The 13,927-nt window shown below is 55.2% G+C and overlaps 1 protein-coding gene across 4 annotated transcripts in view; it reads left to right on the top strand.

Moving 5' to 3' along the window:
* Window positions 1-8,376, top strand: part of DCAF4 (DDB1 and CUL4 associated factor 4) — a 32,867-nt gene extending 24,491 nt beyond the window's left edge. For 3 of the 4 annotated variants that reach the window (XM_062181065.1, XM_062181062.1, XM_062181064.1), the window contains 6 exons: window positions 2,378-2,457; window positions 3,955-4,053; window positions 4,127-4,224; window positions 4,975-5,148; window positions 5,424-5,538; window positions 7,825-8,376. In XM_062181065.1, the coding sequence (XP_062037049.1) occupies window positions 2,378-2,457; window positions 3,955-4,053; window positions 4,127-4,224; window positions 4,975-5,148; window positions 5,424-5,538; window positions 7,825-8,018 (760 nt within the window). In that variant the 3' untranslated portion in view covers window positions 8,019-8,376. The remainder of the gene's footprint in view (window positions 1-2,377; window positions 2,458-3,954; window positions 4,054-4,126; window positions 4,225-4,974; window positions 5,149-5,423; window positions 5,539-7,824) is intronic. The other variant, XM_062181063.1, reaches the window with a different exon arrangement.
* The last annotated feature ends 5,551 nt before the right edge of the window (window positions 8,377-13,927 follow it).

The following is a 13,927-nucleotide window of genomic DNA, read 5'->3' as shown; positions in this document are numbered from 1 at the left end:
ACTGAACGCACTTCACACAGTTGCTGGTACACAGTTGGTCCTAACAAATGACGGCTGAGTCAGAAACGTTTCATTTGCTTCCCAGCACTCCGTTTCAGAGGGTTTGAAGCCTGAGGTACATTAGTGATATGGTTATGCACTTCAGTTAAGGGGACAGGTAGACACCCGTGACCCACAGCAGTGCCTGGGTTTGATGCCCAGCTCTGGTTTCTGGCTCCAGCTCCTATTAATGCAGAACCTAGGATGCAGGGGTGATGGCTCAAGTAATTGGGTTCCTGCCACCCATGTGGGGAAGACCTAGACTGAGTTCTTAGCTTCTGGCTTCAGCCTGGCCCAACCGTAGCCATGGCAAGCATTTGGTGACAGGAGAAGGTCCAACGATGGAACTCTGGGAGGGAGGCAGGCCGGAAGTCAGGGGTGTATGTGGTTAGAAATGGGCATTATGGCCACAGGGCACAGCTGAAACATGTGACTGTGAGAAGCAGCCACTGGGCTGAACAGTGAAAGAAAGGTGAGGAAGTGGGCTGAGCACAGGCCCCTCTGGAGAGAAGTTCAGTTGGAAAGGGAAAGGGAGAGGAATCAAACCAGGAACAGGTAGGCAAGGGTGTGAAGAGGGAATTCAAAGAGAAGAAAACCTGAGTTATTTCATCGTTGCAGTAGGTGTACCTGCTTGTAGTCAGGGAATCCAAATTCAATCTTGAGATGTTAATTTTTTTAGGGTTTCCTGTTGAAAGGCAGAGAGACAGATCTTCCGTCCATTGGCTCACTCCCCTAAATGCCCACAGCAACCAGGGCTGGGCCAGGCTAAGCCAGGAGTCTGGAACTCCGTTCAGATCTCCCACATGGGTGGCAGGGACCCCAGTCCCGTAGCTATCACCTGCTGCCTCCTGGGGTGCTCGGCAGGAAGCTGGAATGGAAAGCAGAATTGAACATGAACTCGGGGTACTCTGGTGGGGACGCAGATAACCTGTGTGCCAAATGCCTGCCTCTGCCATGTCGTTTTATAACCCCTCAAGATAAGCAAAAACTGGGGGCCGCCATTGAGGTGCAGCAGGTTAAGCTTCTGCCTGCAACATGGCACCCCATGTGGGCACCAGTTCATGTCCTGGCTGCTCCACATCCAATCCAGCTCCCTATGAACAGCCTGGACCAGGCAGTAGATGATCCAAGTGGTGCCTGGGTCTCTGCCAACCATGGGAGAGAAGCTCCTGGCTTCAGCGGCACAGCCATGGTTCTTGTGACCATTTGGGGAGTGAACCATTGGATGAAAGATTCTCTCTCTCTCTCTCTCTCTCTCTCTACCTCTCCTTATGTCTTTCAGTTTTTTTTTTTTTTTTTTAAAGAGAGATAAGCAAACTTTAAGGGCTGAGGTGGGAAACCAGGAAAGCTGCTGGTGTAAGTAGACACATACACGCACTCTGAAGTTGCAGGTGTCCATCCCTGTGGCCCTGGAACTCCACCCTTGCTGTGGATGCCGGGGCTGAGGTCGTAACTCATCAGTGAGCCACGAAGTCGATTTTGGGGGCTGCATTTTTGTTTCATGAACCAGACTAGGAAATAGCAGTTTTGTATTTGTTGTTTAGAGATTTACTTATTCGAAAAAGTTACAGAGAGAGGGGGTCCTGCATCTGCTGGTTCGGTCCCCAGAGGAGAGTTCCATATTTAGGGTCAGGACAGAGGTCGTGTGGAGCATTTGCCTCATGTGTTTGGGTGCATGTTTATGTGAAACGCAGGCTGCGGGTAAAGAGCCGCTGCCTTAGAGAGCTCCAGCACATGGCAGGGAGAGACAGGGAGCAGAGCCCAGGTGCCGTCAGCCAGATGTTAGATGTGTCGTCGTATACTGCTAGAAGGAGTCCCGTGATGGCAAGGAGTGACCTGGAGCCATATGCGGAGCCCAGGAAGTTGGAGAAGACTTCATGCTGCCTTTTCTCTGTTTTAAGAACAAGGTGGATGAAAGACCTACATCTGTCTCCATCTCTCTCTCTTCCCCCTCCCTCCCTCCCTCTCTGTCTCTCTCTTTCTCTTTCTCTCTCTGTAACTCTGCCTTTCAAATAAATAAAGTAAATCCTGAGTTACTGATGGCCAGGCACCCTCTGGAGGAAGTGTCGTGACGTGGCCCAGAAGAACTTGCCCTGTTCTTAGAGCACCAGTTCTGTCTGGGTGGATGAGAAGGCAGAACTGGACCGGGAAGGACCAGAGACCTTGTAACTGAGCCAGTGATGTTCTGAGTGTGAGAGATGCAGGTGAGGTCCACCTGAGGGAAGGGTGTCTGTCTTCTGTCCTTTTGTGAGTTTGTCATTTCCTGAAGGGTTCCTGCGCCCGTTCTCCCTCCTCGGGGAAAGCTTTGCACTTGACTGTCCTTAACACCTCTGTGCAGGCTCTGCCTCATGGGGCTTGCAGAGACTCCGGGCTGTGCCACGCTACTCCCAGCGTCACTGTTTGTCAGCAGTCACCCAGGTACGGGGCCCTTTGCTGTGACAAAAGCCCCTGCTCTGAGGGAGGCGTCTGGCTGCAAGGGCAGGGCACAGGGCTGCTGTGCAGAAGCCCTGGGGGAGGGCTCCCTACGCCTGCCCCGGGCTGGGTGCCAGGAGCACGGGAGCTGTTCACTGCCCCGTCCTTTTTACCCCTGCTGGGTCATTGCAGCAACCAGAACACAGCAGAGTGTGTGTGTGTGTGTGTGTGTGTGTGAGAGAGAGAGAGAGAGAGCGAGAGAGCGCAACAAAACACTGATCTGGGCTCCCTGCACAGGTCATGTGTGTGTGTGTGTGTGTGTGTGAGAGAGAGAGCGAGCGAGCGAGCAACAAAACACTGCTCCGGGCTGCCTGCACAGGTCATTCAGAAGCCCTCTCTTGAATGGCTGTATGACAGGCACTCTGAATACTTCCGGGCAACATTGTGGGTGCAAAGCTTCCAGCCTTTTGGAGAATGGGGATCAGTAAGACAAGAGTCAGCCTCTGGGAGCGCAGGCCGCAGGCAGACCTGGCCCCTGTCCTCGCCCGGCCCTTCCCAGTCTCACCTCTGGGGGATGCCTGCCAGGGCCTCTGTGGGCCCTCAGTGCCGTGCCCGGCAGGCTGCTGAGGGAAGAGCGGGTGTCCTGTGACCCTTGTGCAGACACGGACACTGGGGCAAAGCCAGGCTCAGAGTTTGCCTCACAGATTGTTAGTGTGCGGGTCAGGAGAGCAGTTCCCACCGGGGAGGTCTGCGCGGGCAGCAACTGGGAAAGCGGAGAGAGGGAGGGAGGCTCTGGCGCCTGCGACAGCTCCCTGAACTCTGCACTTCACACAAAAGTTTATTTTTGTTGTTGTTTTTTCTTAAGATTTATTTATTTGAAAGGCAGAGTTACAGAGAGGAAGAGAGAGAGAGAGAGAGAGGTCTTCCATCCACTGATTCACTCCCCAGATGGCCACAACGTCCAGAGCTGGGCTGATCCAAAGCCAGCAGCCTGGAGCTTCTGGGTGTCCCACGTGGGTGCAGGGGCCCAAGGACTTGGGCCATCCTCTACTGCTTTCCCAGGCCACAGCAGAGAGCTGGATTGGAAGTGGAGCAGCCAGCACTGGAACCAGACTACAGACAGTGGCTTCACCCCCTATGCCACAGCACTGGCCCCAAAAGTTTATTTTTAAAAACTGTCACTGAGCTCACATGGTTGGCGGTGTGGTTCATGACTGGCAGTCATCTCACCTGTGACTCTGGCTGCCTCCCTGACGGCTGACAGTATCACCACTAACAGGGCATGGTATACAGTAGAGGCTTATTTTGTGGGACTGCAGAGGCTGGGGCATGGCCCTGTTACGTCATCAGTGCCTAGTTGCTCTGGTATACTGTAGCAGACAGCAGCTCTTGCCAAGACAGCAGGCACACTGGCTGAGGTCTCACAGAACCACTGATGCCCTGGTAGGGACAGACAGGTCACTGGCCTGGCGGCCCAGGGACAGCCTGCTTTGTTTCTCTCGGCAGGGGAGCGGCCTGGCATGCTGTGCAGTTTCCGCATCCCTGGCGCTTGGTCCTGCGCGTGGTCCCTGAACATCCAGGCAAACAACTGCTTCAGTACCGGTGAGCCGGGGCCCTGAGGTCCCACCCAGCGGCCCTCTCCTTGGTCTCACTGACCCAGCTCTGTCTCCGCCAGGCTTGTCTCGGCGGGTCCTGCTGACCAACGTGGTGACGGGGCACCGGCAGTCGTACGGAACCAACAGTGACGTCTTGGCACAGCAGTTTGCTCTCCTGGTTGGTTGGGTGGGGCAGGAGGTCGCAGTTCCCTGGGACTTGGCTTGAGGGGGAGACCCTGTGTGGCCTCTCTCACCGGGGAGAAGGAACGCTGGGGAGGATCAGTGTGCTGCTTCATGACTCCCACTGAGCTGAGTGGAAGTGGTGGCCTGCCTAAGCTGGCTTTCTAGAACTCCCATTGAAGTCTGTAGTGGGTCATTCTTGAGTACTTGGATTGGCCAGCAGGACTATTTCCAAAATGTATAAAGTAAGTTCCAGTTCATAACACTTAACAGTTTCATGTGTAGCTTTCAGGTTGTACATTTTATATATTCAAAAGTCAAAGTTACAGTAGCTGTATCTCCAAGATTCGCCCTGCAGTGAGCGTGGCCCTCCCTTGAAGGTGTAGTGGAGGTGCTGGCCTGCTTTGGGCAGAAAGCAGTGAGTCCCTCAGTCGGGCCTCCTTAACCAACCCATCCCCCTCTAACTGGGACCCTGATCTCTCCCACTGCGTGCTCACTGCCCCCTGCTGGAGACAAGCTGCGGCGTTTGGGCTTCCGAGGGGCCTCACAGCAGCGGGAGCCGCTTCTCAGGCCTGTGTGCTCCCAGCAAGGAAGTGCTGGGGGCCGCGGGGTCCAGTCCTCCCACCACCCTTCACAGAGACTCAGCTTCCTTCCGAGTCCATTGAGAGCCAAACCGCCCATCTCCACGGCCGCCCGACCGAGGGGAGGAGAGTACCGGGCAGGGCCCAGGCAGTCCCTCTTCCCACAGGCTCCCTTGCTCTACAATGGCTGTCGTTCCGGGGAGGTGTTTGGCATTGATCTGCGATGTCCAAGTCAAGGCAGTGGCTGGAAGGCCACCCGTCTGTTCCACGACTCGGCCGTGACCTCAGTGCAGATCCTCCAGGAAGAGCAGTGCCTGATGGTGTCAGACATGGCTGGAAAGGTGAGGGACGCCAGCTCTCCAGCCATAGCCGCATGGGGCCCAAAACACAGGCCGGGCAAGACTGTCTAGGGAGCGCCTTCACTGTCCACTTGAGCCCAGTGTGGCTGAAGAAGTGGACGTGGCCCTCCAGTTCCGTGCTTTGGATGGACTCCAAGGTGCAGGTCTTCATCCCCTGAAGAGGCCACTGGAGGCCCCTTGGCTTCCCTGGCTTCTCAGCTGGCCTGCACCAGTACACCTGCCAGCCCCGCTCACTGCCTCCGGTGCTTCCCCCACAGATCAAGCTGTGGGACCTGAGGACCACCAAGTGTCTGAGAGAGTACAAAGGCCACGTGAACGAGTATGCCTACCTGCCCCTGCACGTGCACGAGGAGGAGGAAATCGTGGTGGCAGGTACTTGGGCCAGGGGAGGCTCCACCCCCACAGGTGCTGGCAGCAGAGGGAGAAGTCGCCCAAGAACAGAGCTGAGTAAAGGCGGAGTGTGGACAGTTGAGTTGGGGAGACATGGGATATGGAATTGGATATTAAGAGGCAACAGGGGGCCAGTGCCGTGGCTTAACAGGCTAATCCTCCGCCTTGCAGCGCTGGCACACCGGGTTCTAGTCCCGGTCGGGGCGACAGATTCTGTCCCGGTTGCCCCTCTTCCAGGGCAGCTCTCTGCTATGGCCTGGGAAGGCAGTGGAGGATGGCCCAAGTCCTTGGGCCCTGTACCCGCATGGGAGACCAGGAGAAGCACCTGGCTCCTGGCTTCGGATCAGCGCAGTGCACCGGCCGCAGCGGCCATTTGAGGGTGAACCAAAAGCAAAAAGGAAGACCTTTCTCTCTGTCTCTCTCTCACTATCCACTCTACCTGTCCAAGAAAAAAAAAAAAAAAAAAGAGGCAACAGGGGCCAGTGCTGTGGCGTAGTGGGTAAAGCCTCCACCCGCAGTGCTGGCATCCCATATGGCCACCAATCAAGACCTGGCTGCTCCACTTCCGATCCAGCTCTCTGTTATGGCCTGGGAAAGCAGGGGAAGATGGTCCAAGCCATTGGGCCCTTGCACCCACGTGGGAGATCTGGAAGAAGCTCCTGGCTTTGGGTCAGCACAGCTCTGGCCATTAATTGGGGAGTGAATCAGTGGATGGAAGACCTTTCTCTCTCTCTCTGCCTCTGCTCTCTCTGTGTAACTCTGACTTTTGAATAAGTAAATAAATAATAAATCTTTAAAAAAAATAGAAGGAAATAGTGGGACTGCCCAGCATTAGGACATTCCTCTGTCCCCATGCCAGGGGCAGACGTCACTCAGAAACAGAGGAGGTACACTGAGAACTAGCAGCTGGGAGGCTGGGCTTGGGGGTCGTTCCTCGGCCAGTATTGTTACCCCTCGTGCAGCGGGCAGCGGTCTCATGGTGGAACATGGGCTCAGTTTCTTTTGTGCTCAATTGGGGTCATTGTAAAGCTGCTGATGGCTACTCCCATGGCCCCGCTCATGGGGGTCCACAACTCGCTGGATGGCAGCGGCTGTCAGCCACTGAGCCCTGTGGAAGAGCTACAGGGGCTCTTATAGATTATAGATTGCACTGCTTCTGTGCTGTAGAGTATTATGGTAGCCTGAGAGATGGAGGTTTTAAACATGAAATAGTGGGCCCCTGCCATTAGTACTCAAGTTTGCTAATACTACCATAGAAAGTAATTACTTCCTAAGCAGCATCTGCTTTTTAATTTTTTTTTTTTTTGAAGATTTATTTATTTATTTGAAAGGCAGAGTTAGAAGTGGGGGGTGGGGGGTGGTCCTCTGTCCAATGGTTCACTCTCCAAATGGCTGTAACAGCCAGAGCTGCGCTGATCTGGAGCCAGGAGCTTCTTCTGGGTTTCCCATGTGGGTGCAGGGGCCCAAGCACTTGGGCCATCTTTTACTGCTTTTCCAGGCCATAGCAGAGAGCTGGATCCGAAGTGGAGCAGCCATGATTCAAACCAGCGCCCATGTGGGATGCTGGCACTGCAGGCGGCGCCTTTACCCACTACGCCACAGCGCCTGTTTGTTGGCCTTTCTGAGACTGTTCACTGTCTCGGCACCAGCATGAGCCGCCTCAGTCTGTCGTGATGCATGAGTGTCCGCCATAGCAGAGTTGTGTGCTGGGTAACAGAAGTGGTGAGCCAGGTGGCACCTGTGGGCTCAGGAGCACAGATGTGCAATCCGGAGTCTCAGAGGCCTGGCCCCTCCTGCTGCTGCTGCACAACGCCAGTGGCCGTGACCGTGACCTGAATGCATTGTGTCGCTCAGGGCCTCAGCTGGTCCTGAGGAGCTGCACCACCGGGCCACGGAGGGCCTGGGCCACGTGCGGTGGCGGTGGGGAATGTTGCCCAGCTTTTCCACGGGGGTGGAATAAAGTTGGGACATCCTGGTTACTGTTTCAGAAAAAGATGAGTGGCCTGTCAACTAGACTGGGTGGGCTGGGCCCCCACCTAAGCTGTGCTGACACCCACCCATGGGGCCCCCGCAGCATCACACCCCCAACCAGGGTGACTCATGATTTTGGTTTTTATCAGCGTGCATGTTGACAGTAGAAACACTTCCCATTGGCTGGCAGGAGACCCCATCTGGCCGCAGGAATTGTGAGCGGCCGTGTCCTGGGTGCCTGAGTTTTCCTTTGTGTTCTCTTGCTAACCTGCTGCACGTGTCTCCCCTCTTTCTTAGTGGGCCAGGACTGCTACACAAGGATCTGGAGCCTGCACGATGGCCAGCTGCTCAGAACCATACCGTCCCCGTACCCCACCTCCAAGGCCTACATTCCCAGCGTGGCCTTCTCCTCCCGCCTCGGGGGCTTCCGCGGGGCGCCGGGGCTGCTCATGGCCGTCGGGCAGGACCTCTACTGCTTCTCCTACAGCTAGCCCAGCAGCACGCAGCCTGGAGGACCTTGGACTTGACTGAAAGAGTAAAGAGTGCTTTGCTTCCATTTCTGCTGAGGGTGTTGTACGTGACACTGGGTGACTGGATCCCATCCGCGCCTCTGCTGGGGCGCGGTGCTAAGTGTCTTGCGTGGAGATGGTTCCATGAAGATATTTCCGTTAAACTCGGGGCTCAGTGAGCTTGGAAGTCCTTTTCATAAAAGGTATTTGTTCCCTTTTCTTGTTGGATTCCTTAGAATAGTTCCCCTCACCATCTTTTGCTTGTTTTAACAGAAAAAAAAGAGACCTTTTTTCTAAGAACTGAAGCTTGACAAAAGCTAAATTAAAGACCCTTCTTTGACCAAGAAAGCCCTGTGTGGAAGCCTGACCATGACGTTGGCGAGACGGGTGGAAGGAGGGGGCCGGGGAGAGGGGGTCCCAGGGAGGGCGTGGGCAGCCCTGTGGTCTACAGAGCCGTTGAAGGTTTGAGTCTGGAGTCATTGGACTTGGACTTCCCAGCTCATCAGCAGATCTTGGGTTTCACTGCCCGCCATGGGTGCCGAAGGGCAGCTGGGCCTTCCCAAGTGCTGCAAGTCGTGCACGGTCCTTGGCGTGCCCTTGCTGAAGTGCCTTCCGGGATGTGAGCACAGCAGCTCCCAATCCTGCTGGGCCGACTAGCATGTCAGGACCCAGCATCAGCGGTATTTGGCGTGATGTGTTGTCACTAGGAGCAGCAGCATGAGATGCTCGTGCAGGTGTGAAAGAACCTGCGTTTCTGCCACCGATAAACTGGGAAAAACCATGGCGTGGCAAGTGGCTTCGGAGTAGAGGCTGTGACCCGCTTTAATAGCCCCCTCGGGGGGCTTCCGGTGGCCCCTAGCAGCAAGGTGGGTTCAGCCAGCAGGAAGACCCAGCATGAAAGCAGAGGGCAGAAGGGGCTGGGGCCGACGGCTCCCTAGCTGCCCTTCTGTTGGGCTGGGCTGGGCTGGGCGGGGCCGGCTACAGCACTGGGCTCCCCCGGCCACTCTCCACAGCCACCCAGAGGCGCGGCTGCCAGCCCCAGGATGCTTCACAGTTCCCCACCAGAGTCCTGATTAATACAGTTCTTATACAGAGATCCGAATAGAAAGCAAGGATAATGACAGATGAGCTCTGTGTAACGATTTTAGTGTCACATTTGTAAGGAGCTTTCCCTGACCCTATTCATATTTGATCTTTCCAGCAACCATAAAGGAGGTGCGATGATAGTGGCGTAAAATGATGAGCATATTTACAGATTAGCCAGGGCCCAGAGACACCAAGTGACTTGGCTCTGAGGACAGCCCCGTTAAGGGGAGGGCCGGAGTTGTCTGCTGTGTTTGCTCCCCTGGCCTGGTCACACAGGCCTGGCGTGGGGTCGCCATGCGGTGCCCTGGGGATTGCTGCAGGCCTGGGTGTGTGATGCCAGCGTCTCACAGGCAGGTGAGTTCTGGCACTGGCCAGTGACAAGCTTGCGAACTTGGCCTGGAATTGTTTAGCTTTTGTCTGATGACTCGGCCTTCTGACTTGTGCCTGGGTTCCTAGGAAGCCCCTGTGCAGGGAAGGGTGCATGTGGTCACCATCACCGCGGGGCATTGCAGTAAGTGCTGACGTGCCACTGCCCAGAGCAGACAAGCACAGTGAAGCTGCGCCACGCATGACCCTAGCATCCCCACAGCTTCCTTTCCCACCAGTCCCAGTTACCTGAAGACCACGCAGCACATTCGTTACAGGATCTGCAGTCTGGACTCTGGCCCTGCACATCCGTGAGAGGCTCTCCCATGGTTCTGTCCCGACTCGGCTGAGAACTCGCGGGTGACTGTCCTCCCTCCAGAGAGAACACTGGGAAGAGTCCGACAGTGTGGCCCAGTCCCCACGTACCTGTGCCACGGATCAGATTTCTTGCCTAGGCAAAGTGGAACATTTTAGGTTTCTCTGAGGCTACCGCAAACCTCTGAACTTTGCTGCCCAGTTAGCATCACAGCTGCGAACATTCGGTCTAGGTTCCATGAAACATGGTTCCAGGCAGCTGAGAAGCTGAAGTATTTTGGTCCGCTGGCGTATCCGTTCCGTGGCCTCAAAGATGAACGCTGCCCGGACACGTTCTCACTTGCAGGTCCATTAGGGAATGAGTGGGTGACACAGTGGCGCTGAGCGGTGCCACACCCCTGCACCTAGCCCAGCCTGGCTTCTCGGGACCTTCTAAGTAGAGGTACGACCAATAGTTACACAGCAGCCCACGTCGCCCCAGAATGTCGCCAGCCCAGCATGCTGTCAAAGGCCCGGCCTCTGCAGTGTCCCCCAGCACGGGGCCCAGTCAGCTGCAGATCTGCCCTGGCTTAAAATGTTCACCAGACCACCTCCAAAACCATTCCAGACTGGATCCAGTTTCCTCCATTTCTCCATTAACTAAAAGCTGCTGACCCTCTTCCCTCAATCTGTGCCTGCGGAGAAATCTTTCCAGAAGATTCCTGCTGTCAGTGCTTCCCTGTGCCCCAGTGTGCCTCTGGTGTTTGGATCACATGCACCACTGCCTCCCCCTGGTGCTTGGAGGACACAAGCAATGAGTTTTACCTTCCCAAACACAACCTCGTCTAGGCCTGGCTTAACACATCCCTCCTTTTAATCTGGAAAAATGCAAAGGTAAGTAAGGCTCAGCTTAAAAGGTTCCTTCAGGAAGTGTGGTTCCACCACCCCCACTCCACCCCAAACCTGACAAAGCTGGAGACTTGGTATGTCGCATTCTTGCCAGCATTCCTTTTTTTTTTTTTTTTTTTTTTTTTTAGATTCATTTATGTATCCCAAGTATTTCTGATAGCTGTCAGGATGCACAGCAGGAAGCTGGAGCCGAAGCGGCAGGGGGTGACTCCATCCCAGATGTCTGAGCAGGGGTTTAACTTTACCATGCAGGTGGGGCCATTGCTGTGGCACAGCTGGTAAAGCCACCACTTGCAGTCCTGGCATCCCATATGGGCGCTGGTTCGAGTCCCAACTGCTCCACTTCCAATCCAGCTCTCTGCTATGGCCTGGGAAAGCAATGGAAGATGGCCCAAGTTCTCAGGCTCTGCACCCACATAAGAGACCCAGAGGAGGCTCCTGGCTTTGGATCAGCCCAGCTACAGCCATTAGCGGCCATCTGGGGAGTGAACCAGCGGATGGAAGGCCTCTCTCTGCCTCTGCCTCTCTAACTCTTTCAAATAAGTAATAAATCCTTAAAAAATTTTTTTTGGTGTGGAAGATAAGCTGCCACCTACAACACCACCATCCCCTATCAGAGTGCCAGACTCAGGAGCTTCCATCTGCTGGTTCACTCGTCAAAGGCATGCAATAATCAGGACTGGGCCGGACCGGAGCCAGGAACTCCATTCTGGTCTCCTGCATGGGTACCCAGGCCCCAGGTACTTCCGCCATTTCTCCCGCTTCCCAGTGCGTTAGCAGGGACTAGACTGGAAGCACGGCAGCTGGAACTCGAGTTCAGTGTGGGGTGCCTGCGCCCCAAGCAGCAGCCACTACACCAACCCTCGTGGGTAAATCTGCTAACCAAAGGGTGGAATGGGCCTGGCTGTGCAGGCTTCAGTGTTCAAATCTGCAATAATTTCTGCCCCAGCTACAACTGACTGGAAAGTTCGGGTTTACTGTTGACTAAAACCAGTTCCATTTTACAAGCTACTACCAGGGGTTCAGTTTTTCTCCCCAAATGATGTTAATTCTAAAATTCAAAATGAAAACATGGCTGGTTGTAAAATTACCATTATATCAGATTTTTCCTTGAGCAGTTGGAAGCGTGGCTTTTGTATTAGAGGGTAGACCAGGTGCTCAGCCTCCACGCCAGCTGCCTCGCGTAGTCGTATTGCTGGCCTTGGTCATGAGATTCGAGGCAGAAATGAAGGTTTCCATGAAGGAAAGCCTGCACAACATCCTCTCGAGGAAAAACGCCTTCCCTAGACTGCAGAATAGTTCACAACCTGTGAAGGGAGGGGCAGCTGCAGGGAGTGGTGTGGGGGGCAGGGCACACGCTCCTTGGCTCCAGTCCTGCTGCGCCCCCGCACCACCCTCAAGTCTAGTCCACCCAGGGGCTTTGCTGCGTTAAACCACCACCCACGTGGTTGTGAGGGTTCCCAGCTGTATCTAAAGCTGCTAGCACAATACTGGGCAGTGTAACAGGCAGGGAAGTGCTGGCACTTTCCATTGTCTCCATTCCAATGTAAGTCACACCAGCCAAGTTCCACCCACGGATGTGCAAGGGTCCCAGCGGGTCCCAACGCTTAGACTGCTCAGCCGCAAATCAGCATCTCCAGGAAACATGCAACCACCCGCACCGTCCTAGACCAAGTGGGTGGGATCCCCCCGCACGCACCTCATTTTATTTGAAAGGCAGCAATCTCCCATCCACTGGTTCACTTCCCAGATGCCCACAACAGCTAGGGCTGGGCCAGGCTGTAGCAGGAGCCCAGAACTCCATCTGGGTCTACTGTGTCGGTGACAGAGACAGTACCAGAGCCATCACCTCAAAGCAGAGGAGCCAGAACTCGATCCAGGCACTCCAGTAGGGACACATCATTCCTAAGTGGCAACATAAGCTACTGTGCTAAGTGCCTGCCCCCAGTTTCCTACTTTTAAGGTGGCACTTCCACCTTCATTTTCTCTCCCCTGCCTGGTCTGCCCACCTTCTGCCAGCCACACCTCCCCCCCCACCCATCCTCACTCAGGCCATTGCAGTCTGGGCTTGGTCCCCTCCCTGCTTTTCCACCTCTTCAGTTGAGCCAACATGCACATCTCAGCTCGGCTGGTTTTTGCAGGCTGAACAGCACATGAACAACCAGCATCCAGATGAAGAAACCAAACCTGGCACCTCAGGAACTCCTGGGCCCCCCTCAGCCAAGACTAACCACTCACACCCAGCAGCACAAGTAAGCTCCCCCCACCCCAACCCTCACATCTAAGGAGGGACTAGTAACTTAACCAAGGAGCTTCAAGGCTTTTGCTTCAGATCCACCTTGGCTGCATTAAATACACAGCCTGGGAAGCAGCAGGTGACAGCAAAGGCACTTGGGTTCCCACCACCTACACGGGAGACCCGGCTGAACTCAGCTCCGACCTGGCAGGATTTCCACAGGTCACAGTAGCATCCACTCTGACCCTAAAAATCACAAGCCAGGTGCAACACGCAGTCCTGTCCAGGAAGGCAGGTAAGAGCTAACAGGAAAAACCACAGCACAGCTGCACAGCACCCAGAGCTGGGCCCCAGCACAGGACAAGGGCACGGCAGCAGCTGTGACCTCCATGACCTTCTCTAAACCAGTCTTGCTAACAGTTACAGGTTCTGCCCCTGTACGAGCTGGTGCGGGAGAAACAGCCAGCCATGGTCACAGGAACCCATTCCAGAGACCCACAGCTGCTCTCTGCTGGCACGGCGGGCTAAGCCACCACCTGCAACACTGGCATCCCACGTGAATGCTAGTTCAAGTCCTGGCTGCTCCACTTTCAATCCAGCTCCCTGCTAATGTGCCTGAGAAAGCAGCAGAGGATGGCCCAAGGGCTTGCTTCCCTGCACCCATGTGGGAGACCAGGAAGGAGCTCCTGGCTTCAGCCTGAGCCAGCCTTGGCTATTCTGGCCATACTGGGGTGTGGACCAGCAGATGAAGATTCTCTCTGTCCCTCCCTCTCTAATTCTGCCTTTCAGATAAATTTTTTAAGAAGTATCTCAGAGGCCAGCGCCGCGGCTCACTTGGCTAATCCTCTGCCTGTGGCGCCAGCACCCCAGGTTCTAGTCCCGGTCGGTAAAGCCACCAATTGCAGTGCTGGCATCTGTCCCGGTTGCTCTTCCTCCAGTCCAGATCTCTGCTGTGGCCCAGGAAGGCAGCGGAGGATGGCCCAAGTGCTTGGGCCCTGTA

The sequence above is a fragment of the Lepus europaeus genome, chromosome 22 (assembly GCF_033115175.1).
Source record: "Lepus europaeus isolate LE1 chromosome 22, mLepTim1.pri, whole genome shotgun sequence".
Taxonomy (NCBI): Eukaryota; Metazoa; Chordata; class Mammalia; order Lagomorpha; family Leporidae; genus Lepus; species Lepus europaeus.
This window is presented reverse-complemented; position numbering and strand designations above follow the sequence as displayed.